This window comes from Panicum virgatum, chromosome 8N (genome assembly GCF_016808335.1).
Source record: "Panicum virgatum strain AP13 chromosome 8N, P.virgatum_v5, whole genome shotgun sequence".
Lineage (NCBI taxonomy): Eukaryota > Viridiplantae > Streptophyta > Magnoliopsida > Poales > Poaceae > Panicum > Panicum virgatum.
The window spans coordinates 20,934,875-20,958,203 of record NC_053152.1 but is presented as its reverse complement, the minus strand read 5'-3'; the positions used below and the strand labels follow the sequence as shown (position 1 = coordinate 20,958,203).

General features: G+C 49.8%; 1 protein-coding gene across 1 annotated transcript; it reads left to right on the top strand.

Moving 5' to 3' along the window:
• The first annotated feature begins 19,852 nt into the window (after window positions 1–19,852).
• On the top strand, window positions 19,853–22,883 carry LOC120685905 (alcohol dehydrogenase 2). The gene is made up of 10 exons (XM_039968026.1): window positions 19,853–20,035; window positions 20,154–20,290; window positions 20,421–20,467; window positions 21,052–21,377; window positions 21,469–21,551; window positions 21,666–21,741; window positions 21,834–21,895; window positions 21,996–22,091; window positions 22,184–22,345; window positions 22,485–22,883. Exons 1-10 carry the CDS (start codon window positions 20,002–20,004, stop codon window positions 22,599–22,601), a joined length of 1,140 nt encoding a protein of 379 aa, XP_039823960.1. The 5' UTR covers window positions 19,853–20,001; the 3' UTR covers window positions 22,602–22,883.
• The last annotated feature ends 446 nt before the right edge of the window (window positions 22,884–23,329 follow it).

The window sequence follows — 23,329 nt, the reverse complement described above, 5'->3', positions numbered from 1 at the left end:
CCGCCCAGCACCCCCTTGTCGGCCGCAAGGAAGAGCAGCAACAGTGCCTGCAATGGTAGTCGCTGCTCCAAGCATTCTGAGATGGTCAACCATCCCAGGACAGCCAGTGTTGAGCTCTGTTCCCAGTCGTTAGCACCGTGATGCTTCACCACGAGAAGGAATCGACCCTTCCGGGAAGCGTAGCGGAGCACGCCCCCGTGGTGTCCCCCTTCGCCCTGTGTGACGTTGCATAGGAGGCGTGACGGGGCATCACTGTGAATGGCACCCCCAGGCCAGCGGTCACCAAGCCTGCGCCACAACTGCTCGCACGGCTGACCCCGTTTCGAGATGGAAAGGACTAGTCTGGCTATGGACGGACTTCCTCCGAGCCCTACCACTCGACTGGCTGATGGCTTGGAAGGGGGACATCGACGGGGCTCTACGGCGGCTAAGACAGGGGCGCCACTGGCTAGCGCGCAAGCTCGTGTGCAGGAGGGGTAGTGCACCTAGGCCCTCTCGCCATGAGGAAATGGGCCTGCCTCCCCCGGAGTGCCTCATGATCTTCGGTGGCCCCACCGGCGTATGAATCCCCATGCAAGCAGAAACTCACGCACTATGAGATCTGCGCCGCAGAGCAGGCAACACATTCATTTTTTCGGTGGTCAGATTCAGCCATCACCTATGACCGCTCCGATCATCCGGAGTATATCCCACATCTGGGGAGGTGGCCGCTCGTCGTTAACCCGATTGTCGGCACAAAGCACCTTACCAAGGTGCTAATGGATGGGGTAGTAGCCTCAACATCATGTACTCCAAAGCCTGGATGCCATGGGTCTCGACCAGTCGCACATCCACCCAATAGGCAACCGGTTCCACGGCATCGTGCCGGGGAAACAAGCAGTGCTGATCGGGCAGATCGACTTGCCCATCACTTTTAGGGATTGCTCCAACTTCCGGACGGAGACGCTGACCCTCGAGGTGATGGATTTCCTCGGGGCGTACCACGTGTTCCTGGGGCTGCCATGTTACATGAAGTTCATGGCCATCCCCAATGACACCTACCTCAAGCTCAAGATGCCAAGACCAAAGCCCTATCCTTCCTTAATGCCTACTTTGGCTATCACCAGATTGCGATGAAGGAGTCAGATCAATTCGCCACCTCGTTCATTACTCCTTATGAATTGTATTGCTACGTTACGATGTTGTTTGGATTGAAGAATGCCGGGGTGATGTACCAATGTTGCATGCACAAATGCTTCGGTGAGCGCATCGGGCGGAACATTTAGGCTTATTTGGATGAAATCGTGGTCAAGTCCAGGAAGATCAATGACCTAGTGGCCAACCTTGAGGAGACATTCGCTCGATTATGGGCAAACAGGGTCAAGCTCAACCTCGAGAAATACATTTTTGGGGTCCCACGAGGGATGCTATTAGGATTCATCGTGTCCGAGCGCGGCATCGAGGCCAACTCATAAAAGATCGAAGCCATCCACATGATGGGACTGATTCAGAACCTCAAGGCAGTCCAGTGGATGATGGGGTGCCTCGCAGCCCTGAGCCACTTCATCACTCGGCTCGGTGAGCGCATCTTTCCCCTCTACCGGCTCCTAAAGAAGACTGAGCGAGATGGGGTTCAAGCTCTAATCATAAATGGCTAATCACCACAGTGGTGAAGAACAAGAACAGGGGCCCTAATTCACAGCAAAAGTACTCGACGTCACTATTACAATGAAGATGACTGTTTCACAATGGAAAACAACCACTAATCAAAACCCAAACCCTAATGTGGCGGTGGCTACTAAATATATGAGGGTTGGGGCATGCATAAACCCCTAGCCACGTCCATAATGGACCCCAACATGATACACGGGCCAATAGCCCAAAAGATTGTGTCGCAACACTCTGATAGATTTAGGACGTCCCATTGTTTTGAAGAGTCCCGTTGTCGGAGTGTTATTCCGACCAGTTCACCAGGGGTGTACCCGGCGGTAGAGTTTCAGGATAGGGATCTCAGGACCAAGAGCTCGATGGTAACATGAAGACGCAGGGACTTAGACAGGTTCGGGCCGCAATGAGCATAATACCCTATGTCCTGTGTTCGGGGTTGTATTAGGGTTTGTAGGGTGCTGCGAAAAGTGGAGAGAGTCTATGGGTCGGCCTACATCTCCTTTATATAGACCAGGAGGCGTAGGGGTATAAGGAATGATATACTCGGGTTGTTTTACAAGGAAGGAGATCGGTTAAGATCCCTAGATATCTGGGTCTCTAGTTAGAGCCTCTTGTCCTGATCCTCTGAGAATCCTTTCCACGCATGGCTGAGTCCCGCACGCCAAGTAGTTGTAGCCGAGTCACCGAGCAGGGTAGTTTCCTGGGTTCGGGGACCCCACTCGGCTGGGAGGTACATAGATCTACCTCCGTCAAGCCCCCGAGTGCCGGAGGATTGAGTCGAACTTCGTGGTACTTCAATGAAGTCTTTCGGTCCTCATGATGATTACCCACCATGTCTTGCTGGTACAGAACGGGATGCGCCCCTGGGCGCACCCATTGGGTGTAGCCCCCGAGCCTCGGAAGATTTCAGAGAAGCTTTCCGAGGGTCAAAGAAATGATCTTTAACTCATCTGTCTGGATACCTAGATATCCAATCAATGTTTTTACCATATTATCCCTTTGAGGTTTTTCGGCCACCCTGAGGCTGCCGCGATGATCAAACCTGACTTGATAATCTTGACTCTGAGGCCATAGATTAAGTCTCTAAGACTTCCCAAGTAGCCAAACATACAGGTCCTGAAGCCTTAGCTTCATCACAGGGACGCATTAAGTTGTTAACGGTGCCCAGCCTCCAAGCAGAGTCACTGGCAGAGTCACGGAGACACGCCGATTTGTCACGGTGTATGGGCCCTGAGGCCCTGGCTGGGTCACGGAGACACGCCGGGTCGCTTGTGGCACCCAGTCCCCGAGCAGGGTCACTGGCAGAGTCACGGAGACACACCGAGTTGTCACGGCGTCCGAGCCCTAAGGCCCTGGCTGGGTCACGAAGACACGCCGGGTCGTTTGTGGCGCCCAGCCCCCGAGCAGTGTCTCTGGCGGAGTCACGGAGACACACCGAGTTGTCATGGCGTCCGGGCCCTGAGGCCCTGGCTGGGTCACGGAGACACGCCGGGTCGCTTGCGACACCTAGCCCCCGAGCAAGGTCACTGGCGAAGTCATGGAGACATGCCGAGTTGTCCTGGCGTCCATGCCATAAGGCCCTGGCTGGGTCATGGAGACACGCCGGGTCGCTTGCGACGCCCAGCCCCCAAGCAGGGCCACTGGCGGAGTCACAGAGACACGCCGAGTTGCCACGGCGTCCGGGCTCTGAGGCCCTGGCTGGATCACGGAGACACGCCGAGTTGTCACGGCGTCCGAGCCCTGAGGCCCCGACTGGGTCACGGAGATACGCCGGGTCGCTTGCGGTGCCCAGCCCCCGAGCAGGGTCACTAGCGGAGTCACGGAGACATGCCGAGTTGTCACGGTATCCGGGCCCTGAGGCCCTGGCTGGGTCACGGAAACACACTGGGTCGTTTGCGGGAATATTCGAAGCATATTCGCGCTGGAGTTAAAATCCAACCATTTTTCACCGCGTGGATCTGCCGCGACTGACAGAGGAGCGGGGTTGTCAGAGGCAACGGTAAAAAGGGAAGTTACCGTTTACCCCGCCTTCTTCGCCGCCAGATCGCCAGCCCATCGAAATCCGGCCATTAATTCTGGATCTGCCCGTTGTAAGGCCCTTGGTATTTAAACGGGGGAGGTGGCACGGAGTGGCCACCCCATTCCCGAGCACTCCAGAGCTTTCCGCCGCCTTAGCCAGCTCGGCAAGTCTCCAGAGCTCTCGGCCTTCTTCTTCCTTGCGATTTCCTCTTCTCGCTTGCATTCCACCACCATCGCCATGGCCGCCTCACCTGCTGCATCCGGATCTTCGACTTCGGGGAGCTCCGGAGAGGCCCCGCCGCCATCATCATCGTGGCAGGAGTGCTAGCTCCAGGAGAGCGACATCCAGGACCTCGTCGAGCATGGCCTCCTCCCAGAGAAGCAGATCTCCGAGTGGCAGTGCTGCTACGGGGAGGAATTCCCGTCGGAGGAAATGAACTAGGCGGTTGTGTTCAAGTCCGTCTATGAAAAGGCCTCCGCGCTGCCCGCGGGGGCATTTTTCCGCGGGCTTCTCCATTTCTATGGGCTCGAGGTAACTCATATCAAGCCAAATTCGATTGCTCAAATTATGATATTCAACCACCTCTGCGAGGGGTACTTGGGGATCGCTCCCCACTTCAATCTGTGGCGGGCTCTGTACCGCCTCAAGGTGCACCCGTCCAATGCTCGCCGGAACGTTGTGGGCAGGGCTGCCTTCTCGCTGCGCCAGGGGAGCGTCTACCCCATCTTCGAGCTCCGCGACACCAACAAGGGGTGGGCGCAGGAATGGTTCGTGGTGGCGAACCCGGTGCCCTGCCTCTCGGCATGCTCTGGCCGCGTGCCGGAGTACAAGGCATGCTGGGAGGAGCCGACGACGACCTAGGAGATGGCGCAAGTGGAGCGCCTCCTCAAAGAGATCGTCGACCTATCGGCACAGGGCCTGACGGGGACCGCGGTGGCCATCTCCTTCTGCAGGTGGCTCACGCAGCCGATCCAGGAGAGGGTCCACCCGGCCTTCGAGTACTGGGGTCATCGGGAACCCACCCGGGGACATGAACACAAGGTTCCTCGGGATGAGATTGCAAACCAGGTCGCCCGCATCATGGCGGGGTAGATCCGAAACAAGGGCTACCCCAAACCCACTGCCTGAAGCGGCCAACCGACGCTGTAAGTCTTCTTGAACCTTGCCGAGTTGTTTTTATTCGTTCCGGGTTATTTCCTCTGTTTTTGCTCTGTTTTTCCGTGCGCACCCATTGGGATGTATAACAACTCAGCTTTCTTGCAGACAAAGTCTTGGAGTACTGGTCCCCTGCTGCTCTGCCTGAGGGGGACCATGCGAAGGTCACCGCCGCCCCCGCCGAGCTGCGCTAGCCGGCGGAGGAGGAGGCCGAGTTCTCCTTCGAATCCTCTGTGGGGAGCGAGCCAGAGGTGGAGATCACCGGAGCCTCAGGGCCGCCGCCATCGGCTGCCCTGGGAAGGAAGACGCATCGTGCCGTCAGGAAGATCCAGCTATCGAAAGCTGGGTTGGCGGCAGCGCAACAAGTGCTGAAGAGCTCGACCCGTAAGGGGGGAGCAAAGTCCGGGGGCATCGGCGCCCCCGGCCACCACTGAGGTGGGGTCGGCGCTGACCAGCCCCCGAGTCGAGGAGGAGACGGCCCAGTCACTGGGCCAGCTGTACGGGGAAGTGGCATCCCTGCGTGCCGGCTCTGGAACTCCGCCGGCCACGTTGTTGAGGCTGAGGTTCCTGCTGCGTCATATCGGTGGGTAAGTTTTGTTGCCTTGATTCCATTCTATCTTGATTTTTGTTTCCACTTTCCAGGAGTCATTCTTAATGCCCTTGTTGTTGCTGTAGGAGGGTGACACACAGCGGCGCCAAGAGGAAGGCGGAGGAGTCGTCCAATGAGGGCGGCTCCAGTGATGCCGTAAAATTGACTTCACCACGGGCTAGCCCAGTGAAGAGCCGAGCTCGCCTCGAGGAAGAGGAGAGGAAGGAGGAGGAGGAGTCCAGCAACAGGGTCTCCCCCCTCCCCGTGATGTGGAGACGCAGGACCCGCCCCGCGACGAAGGGGCGGTGAACATTGCGGTCGGGGCCTTAGATGTCCTAGCCATCGAGGAGGTCAGGACCGTCGAGGTCCCGGCCATCGGGGCGGAGACGGCCCGAGCTGATTCCACCGAGGGGGTCAGGCCGCCACCGACAAAGCAGGAGGCCGAGGAGGGCGAGTCATTCGGCAGCCACATGGTCGAGTGCGCCAAGCTGACCCACGAATGGGTCGAGGTAAGTCCCTTTGTTGCTCTCCTTCTGTGAAGCCGACTTGTTCTTGGAGGTGTTGTCTTGTAATGCATGTGTCTTCATCAGGCTCTTGTGGATATGTCGGAGCAGGCCACCCAGGAGCTGGCCAGGGGGAACGCTGCCCTTAGTCGGGTGGCGGAGCTCGAGGCCAGGGTGGCCGAGCTAGAGGCGCGGAGCCGCCATCTGGAGGCCGACAAGGTTAAGGCCGAGGATGCTCTGCGCAAGGAGAAGTGTGGTATGTAGTCGGAGTCATGTCCTTCGAGTTCTTTGTGCGCTATCTAGTCTCTGACTTGCTTTTGTTTAGAGCTGGAGACCTGCACCAAGGCCAACGAGGAGCTGCAGAAGCTCCGAGAGGTGGCCGAAGCGTGGGAGGCCGCCACCGAGGAGAAGCTTCACCTGGAGCGGGAGGCTCGGCAAGGTATGACCCGGAGATCATATGCTATGTTCTTTTTGTCATGTTCTTCGGCTTGGGCTGACCTAGCCAGGCGTTTTTTGCAGAAGAGGAGGATCAGGTGGCGCGAGGCCGGGTGACACTGGATCGCCTGAGCAGGCCGCTGGAGGCACTGCTCGGGGCTTTTGAGCCCGAGGGCGTGGCGGCTGCCGAGAGCCTGGCTGAGAGGCTAGAGGCGTCCCACGGCCGACTGGAGGCCTGCATCCGGGGACCTGCCAAGGATGCTGTGCAGCACACCCTGGGTCTTGTGAAGACCCATCTCCCTGAAGTGGACCTGGACCCAGTAAGAGATGGCATCCCCGAAGACTGCTCGGACGCTAAGTGGGAGGCCAACCACGCTGCTATCCTGGAGATCGCCGAGCACGTCATGGCCGAGCTGTAGGCTGCCGGTCTCCAGGAGTTTGTTTTATTCCTTATGCTGCAAAGAAAGTTGGTTAGAGTGGACCGACTAAGAACAATATTTATATAAATAATGTTTTTAGTTTAATGTTAGTGTTATGCCCACGGTAAGAGTTCTTTTCTGAATTTGCTGAGTAGGTGGAAAGCGAACTCTGAGCCCTTTGAATGGCGCTTGAGAGTGGATCATCAAAGTGCGCGTTTGGTCAGGGTGACACAGAGTGGTTCCTGTACGTACTCGGCTGTGTTCAGGAAAGAAGAACTGGGTTGTTCTTCTCCGACTGGTCGGACTTCGAGTGGGGACTGGCTAGATGGCCGAGACACAGCCCCCGAGCATGTTGAAAATGACTCGGTAAGGAACGAAGAGCAAGTGGTATGCAATATTTGAAATATAACAAACTTTATTGAATGAGTAGATGGGTACATAGCTTTTCATTTCCTACGCTTCTACGGATAGAAGCGACGCAGGTGTTCGATATTCCATGGGTTGCCCACATCTATATCGTTCGGCCTCTGTAGGTGGTAGGTTCCAGGAACCACTATCCTACTGACTACAAAGGGGCCTTCCCATGGGGAAGACAGCTTGTGAGCGCCGGTGGTCGACTGGATTCGTCGTAGAACTAGGTCGCCGACATTGAAGTCGCGCTCGTGAACATTGCGATCATGATAGCGCTGGAGCTGCTGCTCATATCTCGCGTGCTGGATGGAGGCCGTCAGGCGGTGCTCCTCTACCGAGTCGATGTCCGTGCATCGAGTCGCTTCGGCTTCGTTCTCGTCGGAGTTCTGGATGCGCGGAGCACCAAAAGCTATGTCCGATGGCAAGACTGCTTCAGAACTGTACACCATGAAGAATGGTGAGTAGCTGGTAGCCCGGCTTCTTTGTGTGCGGAGTCCCCAAACTACTCTAGGTAGGTTCTGGAGCCATTTTGCACCGTATTTTTCGATCTGGTCGAAAATTCTGGCTTTGAGCCCCTGAAGGATTGTTGACGGTCCTTAAGTGTCATTTTCGACCGTCAACTCTTGCAGTTTTTTACCGAAAATAATCACCAAACATAGATATAGGGCTTACAACTAACCATTTCCACGAGTTTTGGTGAATTGTCATCTGCAGGCACCCACATCTGTAAAAGAGGGAAAACACAAGTGAACATGAGGAAAAATGCACAAAAGATCCACACTAAAATGTGTCACTTACAAAGAGGGCCCACATGTCAGAGCAAACAGGGGAACCAAGGCAAATGTACCATGGGATCTTGACATGGGCCTACAGATCAGACTCCCCGAGGAAGATAAGGACGAGAGGCGACCAGGTGGGGCCGGCCGACCCCCTGGGTCGGCCGAACTTGGCCGGCCTCCTGTCCAGGTGCACTTCGATGTGGCGTGCCCCCTACTCCTCCTAATCACCTTCCATATATGCTTTTGGTGGGAACCGACCCTGAAGACTATAAAAGGGGGCTCCCTCCACCTCTCACACACACACCATTTCATATGTGAAGGAGAAGAGTAGAGAGGCTCCACCTCTTTGTATCATTAGCCTAGGGAGTGTGTGAGGAAGGAGTTCGGAGAAGAGCTGGACTTGTCGGCATCTCTTCGGCTTTGTGCCTCTACAGATACGGTATATTTGGAGTATATATCTGGGTACTTCTATTCGGTGAGTCCTAGTAAAGATATTCTTTTGTTCTCATTCGTTCACGGGTTCATCGTCCGTTCTCGTAGCGGATACTCTAGAAGAGGGCCCCTGATAAATACGTGATAACCCTGCACAACTCTAGAGTAGTAGTCGAAGGCATAGGCGTGGTGTCTAGGCCTTAGATTACCTTTGTTTGTCTCATACTCAGCTGGTATTGTGGGGTAGACGGCAGGTGGTGACAGCCCTGTCCGTCCGCTACGGAGACAGTCTGCATGGTTAGTGCACTCCCCCCCCCCCCCCCCGCCTGGGTACGACATAGAGCGATACTGGAGGTCCCTGGCAGACCAGGTTCAGACCGGTGCCTGAAGTGAGCGAGTGAAAACATTAGTGTATCTTCCCTTGAACCCATCCTTAGATCAGAACCACACTACCCTAAGGTCTCTCTATCTCTTATCTTCTTCGGGGTAATCTAGTTAGAAAACAGTTACACACCCGTTCCTTGTGGAAAATACGATACCCTGAATACTCCCGGGTGAAGTTCTACAACGGTATTTTCGTGCGCTTGCGGATTTCTCTGTAAGAGTTAAGAAATACCAACTCTCTGCTCCCTTGGGCGAGTTCTTAGAGCCACCACAATCATCCAAACCAATCATAGCTTCAGGCTTTGAACTCCGCCCTGGCTTCATAGCCATGATCCGGGAACAACCCTTCTTAGGATATGATCTAGAAAATCCCTACCATCACCTACGAGAGTTTGAGCAAATGTGCTCTTGCTTGTCCATTGCAGGCATGGCACAAGAAACACTTTGGTGGAAGTTATTTCCTTTCTCCCTTGCTGAGAAAGCGAAACAATAGTACACCCATAATGTAGGAAAGGTAAACGGAGAATGGGAGGAATTGTGGAACAGGTTCTGTCTCGCATTCTTCCCTATTTCTCGCATCGCTTCCCTGCGTAAAGAAATCCTCGACTTTCGTCAGGATGAGAAGGAGACCCTTGGGATAGCCTGGGCTAGATTCTCACAACTCACACATGCCGGCCCAGACTTGTCCATTCCCGACCATGTGCTGCTCCAGCACTTCTGGTTGGGGCTAAACAATGACACAGCCCAATAATTTGATATCACCGCTAGGGGATCTTTCGCCTATAAAACCACTTCCGAAGGGGTGAAACTGAAAGTGATCGGGTGCTCTAGCCTAAGAGGGGGAGGGGGTGAATTAGGCACTAATAAAAACTTAGACCTATGGCTCCAACTAGTTTGCACAAAGCTTAAACTAAAACAAGCTATCTAGATGTGCAACTAGGTTGTTCTAGTGTAAAACCCCTATCCCAAAAGAGTTTAGCAACCTATAGCCTTTCCTATCAAGAAACTATTCTATGAAAGTAAAGGCATACAAATTACTAGAATGAAATGCGGAAGCTTAAAGAGCGGGATAGGAGATAGCAAACTCTTGACGCGGGTGTTTATCCCGTGGTTCGGTTAGCCACAAAGGCACACCTACATCCACGTTGTTGTAGCACTCACTAAGAGTATTGCTACTCGGCCACCAAGTCTCTTCCGTGAACACAATCACGGTCACCTTGGCCCCGGGTTCCACTAAGGAGCTTCTCCACAAAGGATGGGGGTCTCCACGTCCCCCGCACAAAGGTGTCGTCGCCGCTCCACACCAAGTCGGAGGGTCGATGACGTTGCCGGCGAGCTCCACGCTCCAAGGTGCCGGCGCACCAAGCTCTTGTTTTGGTTCACTAATGAACCACAGCACAAAGGCTCTAAGCCTTGCAAACTCACTCACTAAGAGCTAATCCTTTACACAACACTCTCAAAGTGTGCTAAGGGCTAAGGATATGATCTTGATGCTTTTGTATGGCTTGGAGATGTTCTTGGGTGTGTGTGGGATGTCCAGCAACTCCAGCAATCTTCAAATGGCCGGGGTGAGGCGTATATATAGGCCACCAAGTCTTGTAGCCATTGCTCCAACGGTTAGCTGAAAATCTGCGTACCACCGGAAGAACCGATGCCTCTTGGCAGGGTAGCGTCGGTTCATCCGGTCACTCATAACACGAAGTAGCCGTTGGACTCCTGATGGCTGACGCAGAGACCACCGGTTGAACCGATGCTTTGCACCGATGCCTCACCGGTTCAACCGGTGCTGAAGGAATCTTCTCCTGGACGCTGACGTCATTACACCGGTGGTATGCACCGATGCACCGTCGGTTGAACCGGTGCTGAAGAAACTTCTTCTGGGCACTTGACATCGTCTCTGGTACAAAGGACGGCCATTGCACCGATGCCCTATTTTAGACCGTCGGTTCAACCGGTGCCTATAGGCTGACTTGGCTTCGATTCCCTTCTGCACCAAAGTATCAAGGCGTCGGTTCTTCCGACTACCATCGGATGCTCCGATGCCCTGGCGTCGGTTCTTCCGGTGCTCCTGAATCGAAGAGCTTTCAGGGCGCTGCCCTGAGACCCGCGAGGGGCGGCTCCCCCTCGACCCCCGTCCGCTAACCGGGTAGCGGAACCCCCGTAGGGGCAGTCCATCGGGCCTTGCTACGCCTATCTTCTCTTTCTCTTTGTCATCACTTGAACCTAAAAGCCTGAGAATGATTATCTTAACAATCATATTAGTCCAAGTGTTGTGTTGTCATTCGATCACCAAAATCACTCGAAATGGCATCAATGGTGCCATGTTCGTTACAGAAACTCTTGGATCGTATTTTGGAGAACACCTCCTTCACAGAACTCCTCCCAGTAATACAACTTTCAAGCCAAGAGGAAGTTTCGATAGCCGAGCCCATTCACTCCTTAGTAACCCTGTCAGACCCGGGGCAGCGGGACTGCTCACAGGCGTAGAATATTCTAGAGTAAGGGATAGCTCATGGATGTACCTTACCTCTGTTGTAAACTACCCGAATAGGCATAGAACTAGCTGCAGTACAAAGAAAACTATTTGATCGTGTTGTAGAAGGACTCCAACTGTACTCAGCTAGGACTTTCCATGTAACCCTGTCCCCCCGGATATATAAGGGCGGACAGGGGCCCCCTCGAAACACATCTACACCTAAGGCAACACAGACCACAACACAGGACGTAGGGTATTACGCAACTCGCGGCCCGAACCTATCTAAATCCTTGTGTTCCTTGCACCATTGAGTTTCAGAGCCGTCGATCCCCACCTACAAACCCTACTGCTATGGGTATCCCTGAGCAGGCTTGGCGGTAAACACCGACAGCTGGCGCGCCAGGTAGGGGACTCAGCGAGTTCATCGGCGAGTTTGATGGCCACTTTCGCTTTCAGCACCACGACGCCTCCCAAAGGCGCCACCTTCATCTTCGGCTCGTGGGTCTACGTCGCCAATGGTTCAGGCGGCTTCGATAGCTACTTAACCAACTCTCCCACGCTGAAGAATCCTACGTCGGAATATTCCAACAAGTTCGCCAGATCTCATGATCGCAACATTACATTGCTTCCCGACCTCGCCAAGGAGATCGAGCCAAAACTCGAAGACAACTCGAGTTCATGAGATATTCATTGGAGACAATACCACATTATATCCCCTGAACAAAGGAATCCTCCCGAGATAGTACCTCGCGGCGGGGATGTGGTAAAGGTCAGATTTCTCTTTCTTTTATTATGTGAAAATAGATATTCATTGGAGGAGCTAAGTCAAAAATAAATGAATGCAGGTACTATACATTCGGGACAAGTTGGATGCAGTTGCAATTTGTAGATCATTAGAGGGCTTCTTTGCAAAACAGCCGAAGCTCGCCGGGAGCGACACACATTACCTTTTTTGCGTGGAATGCAGGGAGCTAAGAATGCAGTAGTTTTTAATCATTCTGATGCCGTATTTTGATCACACAACCGAAGCATTTCAGCAGAGACAGTGTCCATTCCCCAATTCAGCAGGCACCTTGGAAATTGAAAATCCAAGCCGAGCCAAAAAGGACTCGAGTAAACCGTAGGCACTGCCATGACGAGAATTCGCTGTCTGATGGGTGCTCGAGTCGAAGGATCTAGCTGTGGCTGACAGCGAACCACAGCGAAGTGATGCGCAGCATTGTGTCACCCTGATACGACATCACATCTCGGCCTCTTGTGTCTTGACCGATCGACTGGCCGTGGAACCCGGAAATCGACGACGCCTGCCTGTCTGAAGACGAGGCCGAGCAGCACAGAGCTACTCCCTAGGATCAGCCACTGCCTTTTCAATACAAGAAAAATGGTCATTCTTCCCTGCACATTAATACCGGTCATAATTTGGTCCAGTACTAAAGTTGGCAATGAGCCATTTTAATACCAGGTCCAAATTTGAAAGTCTCCGGAGCAATTTTAGTATCGGGTCCTAACACCACCCGGTACTAAAAGTCACCTTTTAGTACCGGTTGGTGTTTTGGTCCGGTACTAAAATGGCGCGGCCATTTAGTACGTGCCAATGACACCGACCAGTACTAAAGAGGGATATTTAATGTCGGTCGGCGACTTTGGTCCGGTACTAAATAGGCCTCTATGTGTACTTCAAAACGAAAGCATCTCGCACATAGCCACATGTGGTGCATAGGTGCGATGGTGAAGCAAGCTCTGCATGAAGCTTGAGGTTGTGGGTTCGAATCCTCAAAATTGTGTACATTTTTTCTTCTTTATTGTCTATTTTGTGCCTGTTGCTGCGACCGGTACTAAATGGGCGGCTGTTTAGTACTGGCTGGCCGGTACCGGTTGGTTAAACCAGTACAAATCAAAGCTTGTGACCGGTGAGGAGAGGGGGTTAGGGTTGGAGGCTGCGGGAGGTGGTTGTTGTAAAAGTACCTCGTGACAGGGATGTGGTAAAGGTCAGATTTCGCTTTCTTTATGTGAAAATAAATATTCATTGGAGGAGCTACGTGAAAAATAAATGAATGCAGGTACTGTACATTCGGGACAAGTTGGATTTAGTTGTAATTTGTAGATAATTGGAGGGCTTCTTTGCAAAAGTACCGAAGCTCGCCGGGAGCGACAGGCGTTACCTTTTTGGCGTGGACTGCGGGGAGGAGCTAAGAAGGCAGTAGATTGGTTACCTTTTTGGCGTGGAATGCGGGGAGGAGCTAAGAAGGCAGTAGATTTTAATCATTCCGATGCCGGATTTTGATCACACAACCGAAGCATTTCAGCATAGACAGAGTGTCCATTCCCCAATTCAGCAGGCACGTTGGAAACTGAAAATCCAAGCCGAGCCAAAAAGGACTCGAGTGAACCGTAGGCGCTGCCGCGACGAGAATTCGTTGTCTGATGGGTGTTCGAGTCCAAAGGATCTAGCTGTGGCTGACAGCGAACTACAGCGAAGTGATGGGCAGCGTTGTGTCACCTTGATACGACATCACATCTCGGCCTCTGGAGTCTTGACCGATCGACTGGCCGTGGCACCCGGAAATCAACGACGCCTGCCTGTCTGAGGACGAGGCCGAGCAGCACAGAGCTACTCCCCAGGATCAGCCACTGCCTTTTGTTTCGTGGTGGATGGGTGGCGTGAGCAATACACTAGCTGACTATCACATTTCCGTGAGGCCTGTGGTGTCCAGGGGATGAGACATCGTCGTTGTCTGATCCGTGCTGCCCCTTTCGACGTTGCACACACGGGTGGATCCATTGCTTCCAATTCCAAGGCCACGTTCTTCAGTCTAGTTACGGTATCTACACCTTTGCCCCGATCCTGGCCTCAAGATTTATGATTTTCCTTTTCTGATTATCGAGGTGGAACGACTTGACTGATTTTTCATTCTCATTATCAAAGGTGAAACAAGTTGATTGATTGTCTTTACTGCAATTTTCTTTTCTATTGGCAGGTAAGATCTTAATGTCCATTGTGATGGCTGAAGTCTGAAGAGGACAGACAGCCCATGGACTAGCAACAGAAAACCTAGACAAAGTTGTTTGCTAAAACGACACGAACCACCGCATCATGAGACCTGATGCATCTTGCGCACCCATCCCGAGGATAAGTACACTGACTAAAAAGAGGAACGGACACTAATCGGAGAGGGAACCAATCCTGCTATCCGCACATGCTTGACGGACTCCATCGGTCTGCAGCATGCCGAATGTACAGCTTTTCGACTTGTGCAGGATTATATTCAGGAGGGGTTTAATGAGCTAGGTTCATGCATCTGCCTGTCTTAGCATCGGAGTGCAGAATCTTTTCGCCTTTCCTTTGCCTGTCTCATCGTGGATTGGGTTAGTTGGTGCTTTCTTGTGGCCAAGGTAGCAGGGTATACATAGGCAACTTGGTGAGCCATCCAGGATGGGAAGATGAAACACAAGCTAGGGGCATCTCCCAACTTTCTAATTCTGAGTGTTAGTTCCAGTCTGTAGGTGACCCCTGTTGTCTCAAGTTAGTAGCTTTAGCTTGTGCTAGCCATGCATGCTGCTCTGTGACAAATAACAATTCTGGAAATTAAATAGTACTTTTCTCATCCGTTGATTTGCAAAATCTTACACTTCAGGTGTTCTTTTGAAAACAAAAGGATTCTAAACGAAGACATACACACAGTTCAATCTCTGCTGCAGGATTGGGAAAAATGAAGCTGTCAAGGTTTCCGTTTGACTGATCCATGGCCGGTACTCCGTGTAAGTGCGAGAAAGGAAGATCACCTGCAATCAATTTCGGCACACATTTGAAGGGAAAACTGTGGCTGAACCGCCGAACTCAGATCCTACCACACGGACAAAACTATAAGAGGAATTTTACAATGATTGAAAAAAATAGGAGCCGTCCATCTGATAAAATCCTACAGTGGTGAAAATAGGAAGTACCTAGAATAAAATACCTGGTACTTTCAAAATGCAGGACCAAATACAAAAAAATGGGACCAAATACTAATTAAATTTAATTTTATAAATATTTTCTATAGATCAACGGCTAGAAAAAAATTTAAAATAAAAATACCTGAAAGTACCCATTGCTACTTTACAATCATGCGCAAGCTTTTGTTCTGCAATGTTTCCAACCTCAGCTCAGCTCTCATAGAGAAAATTTTGAAACACAGTTGTTGTTGGGCCCATGTAGCTACGAGGGCCGCTGCTGGATCAGGAGTGGCCGGCCGGCCGCTAGTATTGGTGTATTGAATCCTGCGGCGAAATCTGCTTTGACCTGGATTTTTGTCCACACCTTCCAGTACTACGTATATCACGTACGTAGTTCCCACCATTCTTCGCCGTTGTGCAGTGGTTTGGATCCCACGCTTATTTTTATTTTTTATTTAAAAAATAGGAACCCACACAGCATGCCAACCAGGCCTGGATTTCACATGTTCACTGCCTGGCTGGTCCAGCAACCAATTTGAACACCCTAATTGATGTATTATACATCTGTTATCGACTTTTTGCTCAAAATTTAGTTAACAATATTTGAACTTACATCTCTATCTCTACTATTACTAAAGCAGCAACGATTTCTTAGTCCGTCAATTGGGGTCATCCTAATCGGAATCCAGGTGACCATATATTAAATGTATGAACCCATTTAGAATTAGCGCTTGGCCAGTAAAATAGAAAAAAAAAGGATTGAAGTCTTTGCTTATATATTATTGGAAAATACGTATAATGTATAATATATATTTTTTATATGCTGATCAATTTATTTATATGTTTTCACATAGCAATTTACGGGCATATTCTCTACTAATTAGTTAAGGATCCAAGTTGCAACCTTGTAAGATCCAAAAAGTACCAAAAAGTCTTCGCAGGTGCTCATAGAGGGTAGGGTTTGCATTTGTACCTTAATGAAGATGGATTTGCGTGTGATTGTGAGTGTCTAAGTTATTTTGTTCTATATAATTTCTTTTTTTAAAAAAAAATACAAAGCACACTAGCGCAGCGAGTACTACGCCGCAACGAACCGTAGGCCGGCGGACTGGCGGCTGTAGCAACTCGCACTAAACTAACGGAGGCCCCTCTGGCACCGCTCGTTTCTTGCCTGGCTACGGGCTACGGGCTACCTTAGTTGGTGGTTAACCGCAGTGGAGATGTGTGCCGCTTGCGTGCGTCCGTGACAAGACTAACCGTGCTTAATAATATGCAAGCTGTGGATGCCGCGACGGCAAGGCAAGACGACAAGATTACTGTGGATGTAATTGCACCAGGACGCTTGTGGTTTCTTCACAATTCAAATTTTCTCTTATAGTTTTTTTAGCTCAAAATTTTATAAGATTAGATTCCGGTTCTTTTTAGTACTCGCCCTTTAAGTAATCTAAATCAAAATATTAAACTTTCTACTTCCCCTATATCTATATGAATGTGGGGAATCGTGAACGGCTCGTGTAGATGGTTAAGCCGTGGTTCCGTCCGCTGCAGCCCCGGTTTCTTCATTCCTGCCCGCTGGCGGGCCACCAGGGCGGGCAGGTCAACCCACCGCCGCCACGTCACAGCCGTTGACCCCCTTGGCGGGGCGCGCGTCTCGCGCTGCCGCTCCTGAACCTATCGAGGCTTCAATTGAAGGCCTGCCCTTCACGAGTTATTAGATGAACTAATTACAAAGGAATTTGCGGAAAGGATTGTGAAGCACCCGTGACAAATTAAACATCGGCTCCTCGATGGTCAGAGACCGTTCCCTACCGTTAGTGTTAGATAGAGCGGCCGAATAGTGTGGGCTCGATGACGCACGATTATCATGGTTGCAGGAGTTGCTCTTTGCTTTTGAAATGATGTTGAGTGTGTTTAGTTCGCGAAAAATGCGCGAAAAAGTTATTGTAGTATGTTTCGATTTTATTTGGTAACTATTGTCCAATCATGGAGTAACTAGTCTCAAAAGATTCGTCTCGTCATTTACAACCAAATTGTACAATTAGTTATATTTTTTAACTACATTTAATATTTCATGCATGTATCGTAAAATTCGATGTGACGTGCGTCAGTGAAAAATTTTGGACACTTTTTGGGGAACTAAACAAGGCCGTTGTTTCTTTCATGACAAAAAAAAGACACCACTGCCGTTCAAGGAAATAAAATAAAATACAGTGGATGCCGCGAGGAAGACGACAAGAATAGAGTAGAAGACGGTGGATGGGATCGAGCTGGTGCAGCGGCGGAACAGAGGCGCCGGTCAGGCCCCGGTTTCTGCCAGCTCCTGCCGGGGCAGGTAAGTCAACGCCCGCCGCCACGTCACGGCCGTTGACCCTTCGCCCGTGCGCCTCTCGCCGCCTCGTGTGGCCGGGAATCCGTTACAGGCATGTGGTCTCCACGGGCGGGTTTCGGACGGCACGAGGGATCTGCGCTCGTCACATCCTTCGAAATTCCAGCCACGAGCCAGAAGCGAATACGAAAGAATATCCATCCGCTTCATGTCTTTTTAGTTTTTTCAAATAAATACGTTTCTATTGATATAGTAGAAAAAATACAAGTTTATAATACTAAGAGATTATAATCAGACAATAAAAAAAGAAAAAAAAACACAAACAACATATTGAATTGGAACATCAGCGTGAGCCAATGACAACTCAACTCGGACCACCCGAATTGGGACATTGACACGAGCCGCACACGCAACCGCAAGACAACTCTGCCCGATCAGATTAGGGCATTGACACAGACCTGAACAAACACCCCATCAGATGCAGCAACCCCCAACATTCCACCCATGTAATCGTCGAAACATGCAAGTGCAACTATGCCTCCATAGGGATCCAATGAAAGCAGACCGCACCACACCAAAAAGACCACCGCTACGCTGGACCCTCCGCCGTAGTGCCACTGCAACACCACACACCATCTGACATGATTAAACCACCGAATCCAGACCTCTCACAGGCTTCCTCTCAGTCACCACCGTGATAACACAATGCGCGGGGGTCTCGCCATATTCGCCGTTGGACTCCACCTCGTTCTCATCGTCTCAAGCAAACACCGCACGCGGGAACCTCGCCACGCCCACCTTAGACTCCATATCACAGGTTCTTTTCTTTTTAGTTGCACTTGCATTTAGTACTAGTAGAGTTATAGGAATCTCACTGCACTTTTTCCCTTGTTTAAAGTAAGCTAGTTATTTTCTTTAGATTATGGATAACAGTCTGGCCTCAGATGTCCCAGTGGGACTGTGGGAGCTTGCAGCCAAGTAAGCTTGTTATTAGTTCAAAACAAAATTAAAGAGCACTTGCAGCCGTATTGTTTTGAAATCACCGAGGGAGATTTAATATGAAGGGCATGAATGCTCTTTGGCAAAACCGTAAACCCCTCACAAACATCGAGTCTGATATGGTTTTGAAACTAGGTTTGAGCGACACCTGTTGCACATACACAATGCATGCTTTGAGTGGTAAATCATGGATACCACTTTTGACATTCAATTGACGGTCAAACAGGTACATCCACACAGCCACTTAATAAAATAGGCTTTTCCTTTTTAATCGGTGATGTGCTACCAAAACTTTGTATGCAACAACCTCGCATCAATATATATGTTCAGGCCGGCTTCTTGCCCGCTGTGCACGTGGTTCCTCTTCAAAATGATGTGCTGCCAAAGAACAGATTATATGCCATGTTTGGATCTAAGAGTTAGAGCTATTTTGGCTAGAGCTAATTAGCTCAAGTAAATAGCCTTCCAATAAAATAGTCGTTGACATGTTTGGATTCAAGAGTCATTTAGTCTTTAAAGCAGCTTTTTTCAACCATTGGAGCCCTATCACCTCTCTTGCTATGGTGAGCTCCACCCGAAATAGCCCAAATAATCACCTTTGTGTCGGATAGTTTTTTGAGATAGGCTATAATAGCTAAGAACTAGCCCTTGGATCCAAACACGTCCATAGCCTGTGTTGTGCAAACGGAGACTCCATCTAGACATTAGAGTTTTCATTTGGTTTTTGACTGAAAGCACCTTCTGGGGCATAAAATTGTTTTTAGAAATTAATCATCCCCAAACACCACTTTAGGGCGCAAAAATCCACTAGGAGACCATCTTTTGCAACGTCTTGTAACGCATCTAATTTATTATGCAGAGGATGCCATAAAGAATATTCCTTTATCAGGTGCCAATTAAGTAACACTAGTACTCACTAATGTTTTCTAAGCATTTATAAAAATATACTCCATTAAAATTCAATATACATATTTTACGGTGCTTTTCGAAATACAAAATCCATGTATCTGCTTACGGTAAAAACATGGTGAGACAAATGTCAAAACTCTCTAGACTAGAAATAAAGGACAAAACACCATGACCAACGGGTAACCATCAGCTGTCCCCTCCGCTGGAAAAAAACGGAAACAGGAAACCAAGAAACCGCCGGAGGCCCAAACCGGCGGGCGGGCGCGGCCTCGATCGCGGGAAAGGGCCAGAACACGGAAAGCGCCGGAGACCTCTCCGATCCCCTGTTTCTCTCGCAACTAAAAATAAAATAAAAGAAAATGTTTCTTCCCCCCCAACTTGCGCCGCCGCTCCAGGCGTCTCATCAGCCAATCACCACTATATAAACAGCCCCTCCTCCCCGCTTTCCTTCACCACCACATCATCAGCAAACAAGGGTGCGAGAAGAAGCAGGAGCTCCCTTGTCCGTGTTCTTGGAGCGATCCATCGAGCTGTTCTTTGATTTGTAGAGGTAGTGAGTGAGAGAGAAAGCAAGGGCGTCAATGGCGACCGCCGGGAAAGTGATCAAGTGCAAAGGTGGGTTTGCTTCTGTCAGAATAGCTATCATGTGAACTAGAGAGATCGAGAGGTTGATGGTGCCAGTTAAACCGGTTGCTGATTCTCGATGGATCGGGTGCTTGCTGGCTTGTTGCAGCCGCCGTGGCGTGGGAGGCCGGCAAGCCGCTGTCGATCGAGGAGGTGGAGGTGGCGCCGCCGCAGGCCATGGAGGTGCGCGTCAAGATCCTCTACACCGCGCTCTGCCACACCGACGTCTACTTCTGGGAGGCCAAGGCATCATCGTGCTCAAGCTGTCTCATACTTGCCCAGTGTTTCTCGACCTGCTAATGGCGATCTGATGAGACCGTGACAGCATGGATCAGAGGCTGACTGATGACTAATCCTGCTTGGATCTGCTGTGCAGGGGCAAACTCCGGTGTTCCCGAGGATTTTAGGACACGAAGCTGGAGGGTATGCATTCACCTCCCCGCCTCTGTCGTGTTCTGCTGTTATGTTACTGTGTTGTTCTTGAGTTCTTCATGCCTGTTAGTTCCACTGTTTCTTTTTTATGTGCTAGGTGGGAACTTATGTCTGCTATGTGTCGTATTAGTTGTCTTATAAAAAAGTCGTTTTAGCGCTTCGAGTGCTAGTTATAGTTATCCAATCCGTTTCAAGATACTCATTTGTCAGTGGATTTAAGATTGATTGCTAAAGAGAGCAAGTGTGCTTATTTTAGTGAACTGCTATAAAGCATGTGAGGCCACCTCATCTGCAGATTCATTCAGAGAACACAACGTCAGTCATGACACAAGCACACACATAATTGGCCTTCTAGGATAATTCTTTTTTGGTGCTCTGGATTATGAAACTGTACTTACAATTAATGTTCATGCTTTCCATTTTTAATTAAACTGAAAAGCACAGGCACATTATTCATTTCCTGAAACACGTCAGTTGACTCATTTTGTATGAGAGTAGTGGATTATTCTTTTCAAGTGGGATCTTGATAGCATTTTAATAATAAATCTTTTTTTCCAAACTATTTTTGCTCTCAGCATTGTGGAAAGCGTTGGAGAGGGTGTGACCGACCTCGCACCAGGCGACCATGTCCTCCCGGTGTTCACCGGCGAGTGCAAGGAGTGTGCTCACTGCAAGTCAGAGGAGAGCAACATGTGTGACCTCCTGAGGATCAACGTCGACCGAGGTGTGATGATCGGCGATGGCAAGTCCCGCTTCTCCATCAATGGCCAGCCTATTTTCCACTTTGTTGGGACATCTACCTTCAGCGAGTACACTGTCATCCATGTTGGTTGCCTCGCCAAGATCAACCCCGAGGCGCCTCTTGACAAAGTTTGTGTTCTCAGCTGTGGCATCTCAACTGGTAAGATGGCCTCTGATGCCATTATTTCTGCAAGGAGCATAATAGTTCTGGATGGCTGTAGTAGTTACTGAAACCTGATCATTTGATGCAGGTCTTGGTGCAACACTGAATGTTGCAAAACCGGGTAAGGGTTCGACGGTGGCGATTTTCGGTCTCGGTGCTGTAGGCCTTGCTGTAAGTGGAAATCAAAGTTCTTTTTTTTCTGCTGTATGAAACAAGATTTAGAGTTTGATGGGATATTTGCTAAAATTTTGACCGATCATTCTCTGTATGTTTTCACATGATTAGGCCATGGAAGGTGCGAGGCTGGCAGGGGCATCAAGGATCATCGGTGTGGACGTGAACCCGGCAAAATATGAGCAAGGTATGAACTTCTGTCAGCTCAACAGTAAAATTACAATTTGGCACAAGGTTCCTGACGGAACACTGAACTTACCAACTTGTCCCAATTTTCAGCTAAGAAATTTGGCTGCACTGACTTTGTGAACCCCAAGGACCACAACAAGCCAGTGCAAGAGGTGGGGTTCTTTGTCTGAGTGTACTGAATGAAGATGGCAGTTTGTTCAGGACATGACAACAGTAGTATCTGATATATTCCACTGCTTATTGTTGTTCCAGGTGCTCATTGAGATGACTAACGGCGGTGTCGACCGCAGCGTGGAGTGCACTGGCAACGTCAACGCCATGATATCTGCCTTCGAATGTGTTCACGATGTATGTCCTCTGCAAACCCATGATTCTGCAGTTCTCTGACCCTATGGTTTTAATTGGAACACTAACAGAGATGCTCTGAAATGTAAATTCAGGGATGGGGCGTCGCCGTGCTGGTCGGTGTCCCGCACAGGGAGGACCAGTTCAAGACCCACCCCATGAACTTCCTGAACGAGAAGACGCTCAAGGGTACCTTCTTCGGCAACTACAAGCCCCGCACCGACCTGCCCAACGTCGTCGAGATGTACATGAAGAAGGTAGTATAACCATGAAACCGCAGAATTTTCAACTAACAAACAAAAAGGAAAATAATGAAATCCTGAAGTGTTCATTCATTGTCGTGTGTAACATATTTTCTGATGGATCAAATTTGTGATGTGAATCCCCTGTATCTAGGAGCTGGAGGTGGAGAAGTTCATCACTCACAGCGTGCCGTTCTCAGAGATCAACACGGCCTTCGACCTGATGCTCAAGGGGGAGGGCCTGCGCTGCATCATGAGGATGGAGGACTAGAGCTCTCCACCGTCCGTTGCAACTACTCTGTTGCACAAGGAAATTGAAAAGTTTAGTGCGCACCCTGTAGTAGTAATATTGTGGTCCTGAGATACGAACATGCCCATTCCCCTGTATTCCTTTTCACGGTTTCATCTTTATTGTTAGTGTGTGGTCGGGTTTGGGCCAAAAACAAAAAACAAAAAACAAAAAAAGAGAAGTTTGTGGTCAGGCTTCAGAGTCCATGTAATTACCATTTTGGATAATAAATAATGAGATGTTGCAGTGTTAAACTGTTAATAATGTTCAAAACCTCCACCGCCAATTGCAGCTTCATATGAGGCAATATTTTGAGATCTTCCCCAAGAAGGTGTCCAGTCCAGAGTTCTGCTCAGCATCTTTTCAATTTGGCTGCCCACGGATTGGCTGGCCAAGCATGCAAAAATGAACTGGCCTAATCACGGCATCCTTCAAAATTCCAAACAACACGGTAATTATAAGACTACCATAAAAATTTCACCATAATTGGACCATGAAAAATATATATATGAATCAATTATAGAAAATATTTATCTAAAATAAAAAATACAATTTTTATTAAATTATATCATATAATATATTTGTTGCATAGATCTACCTAGTACGACAAAATTTGATTTTTCCATTTTATGATTTTTTGTGATTTACTATAATATTTCGAAAATTTATCTAAAATAAATATAAAAGAAAAAGAGTAAACCACTAAGAAA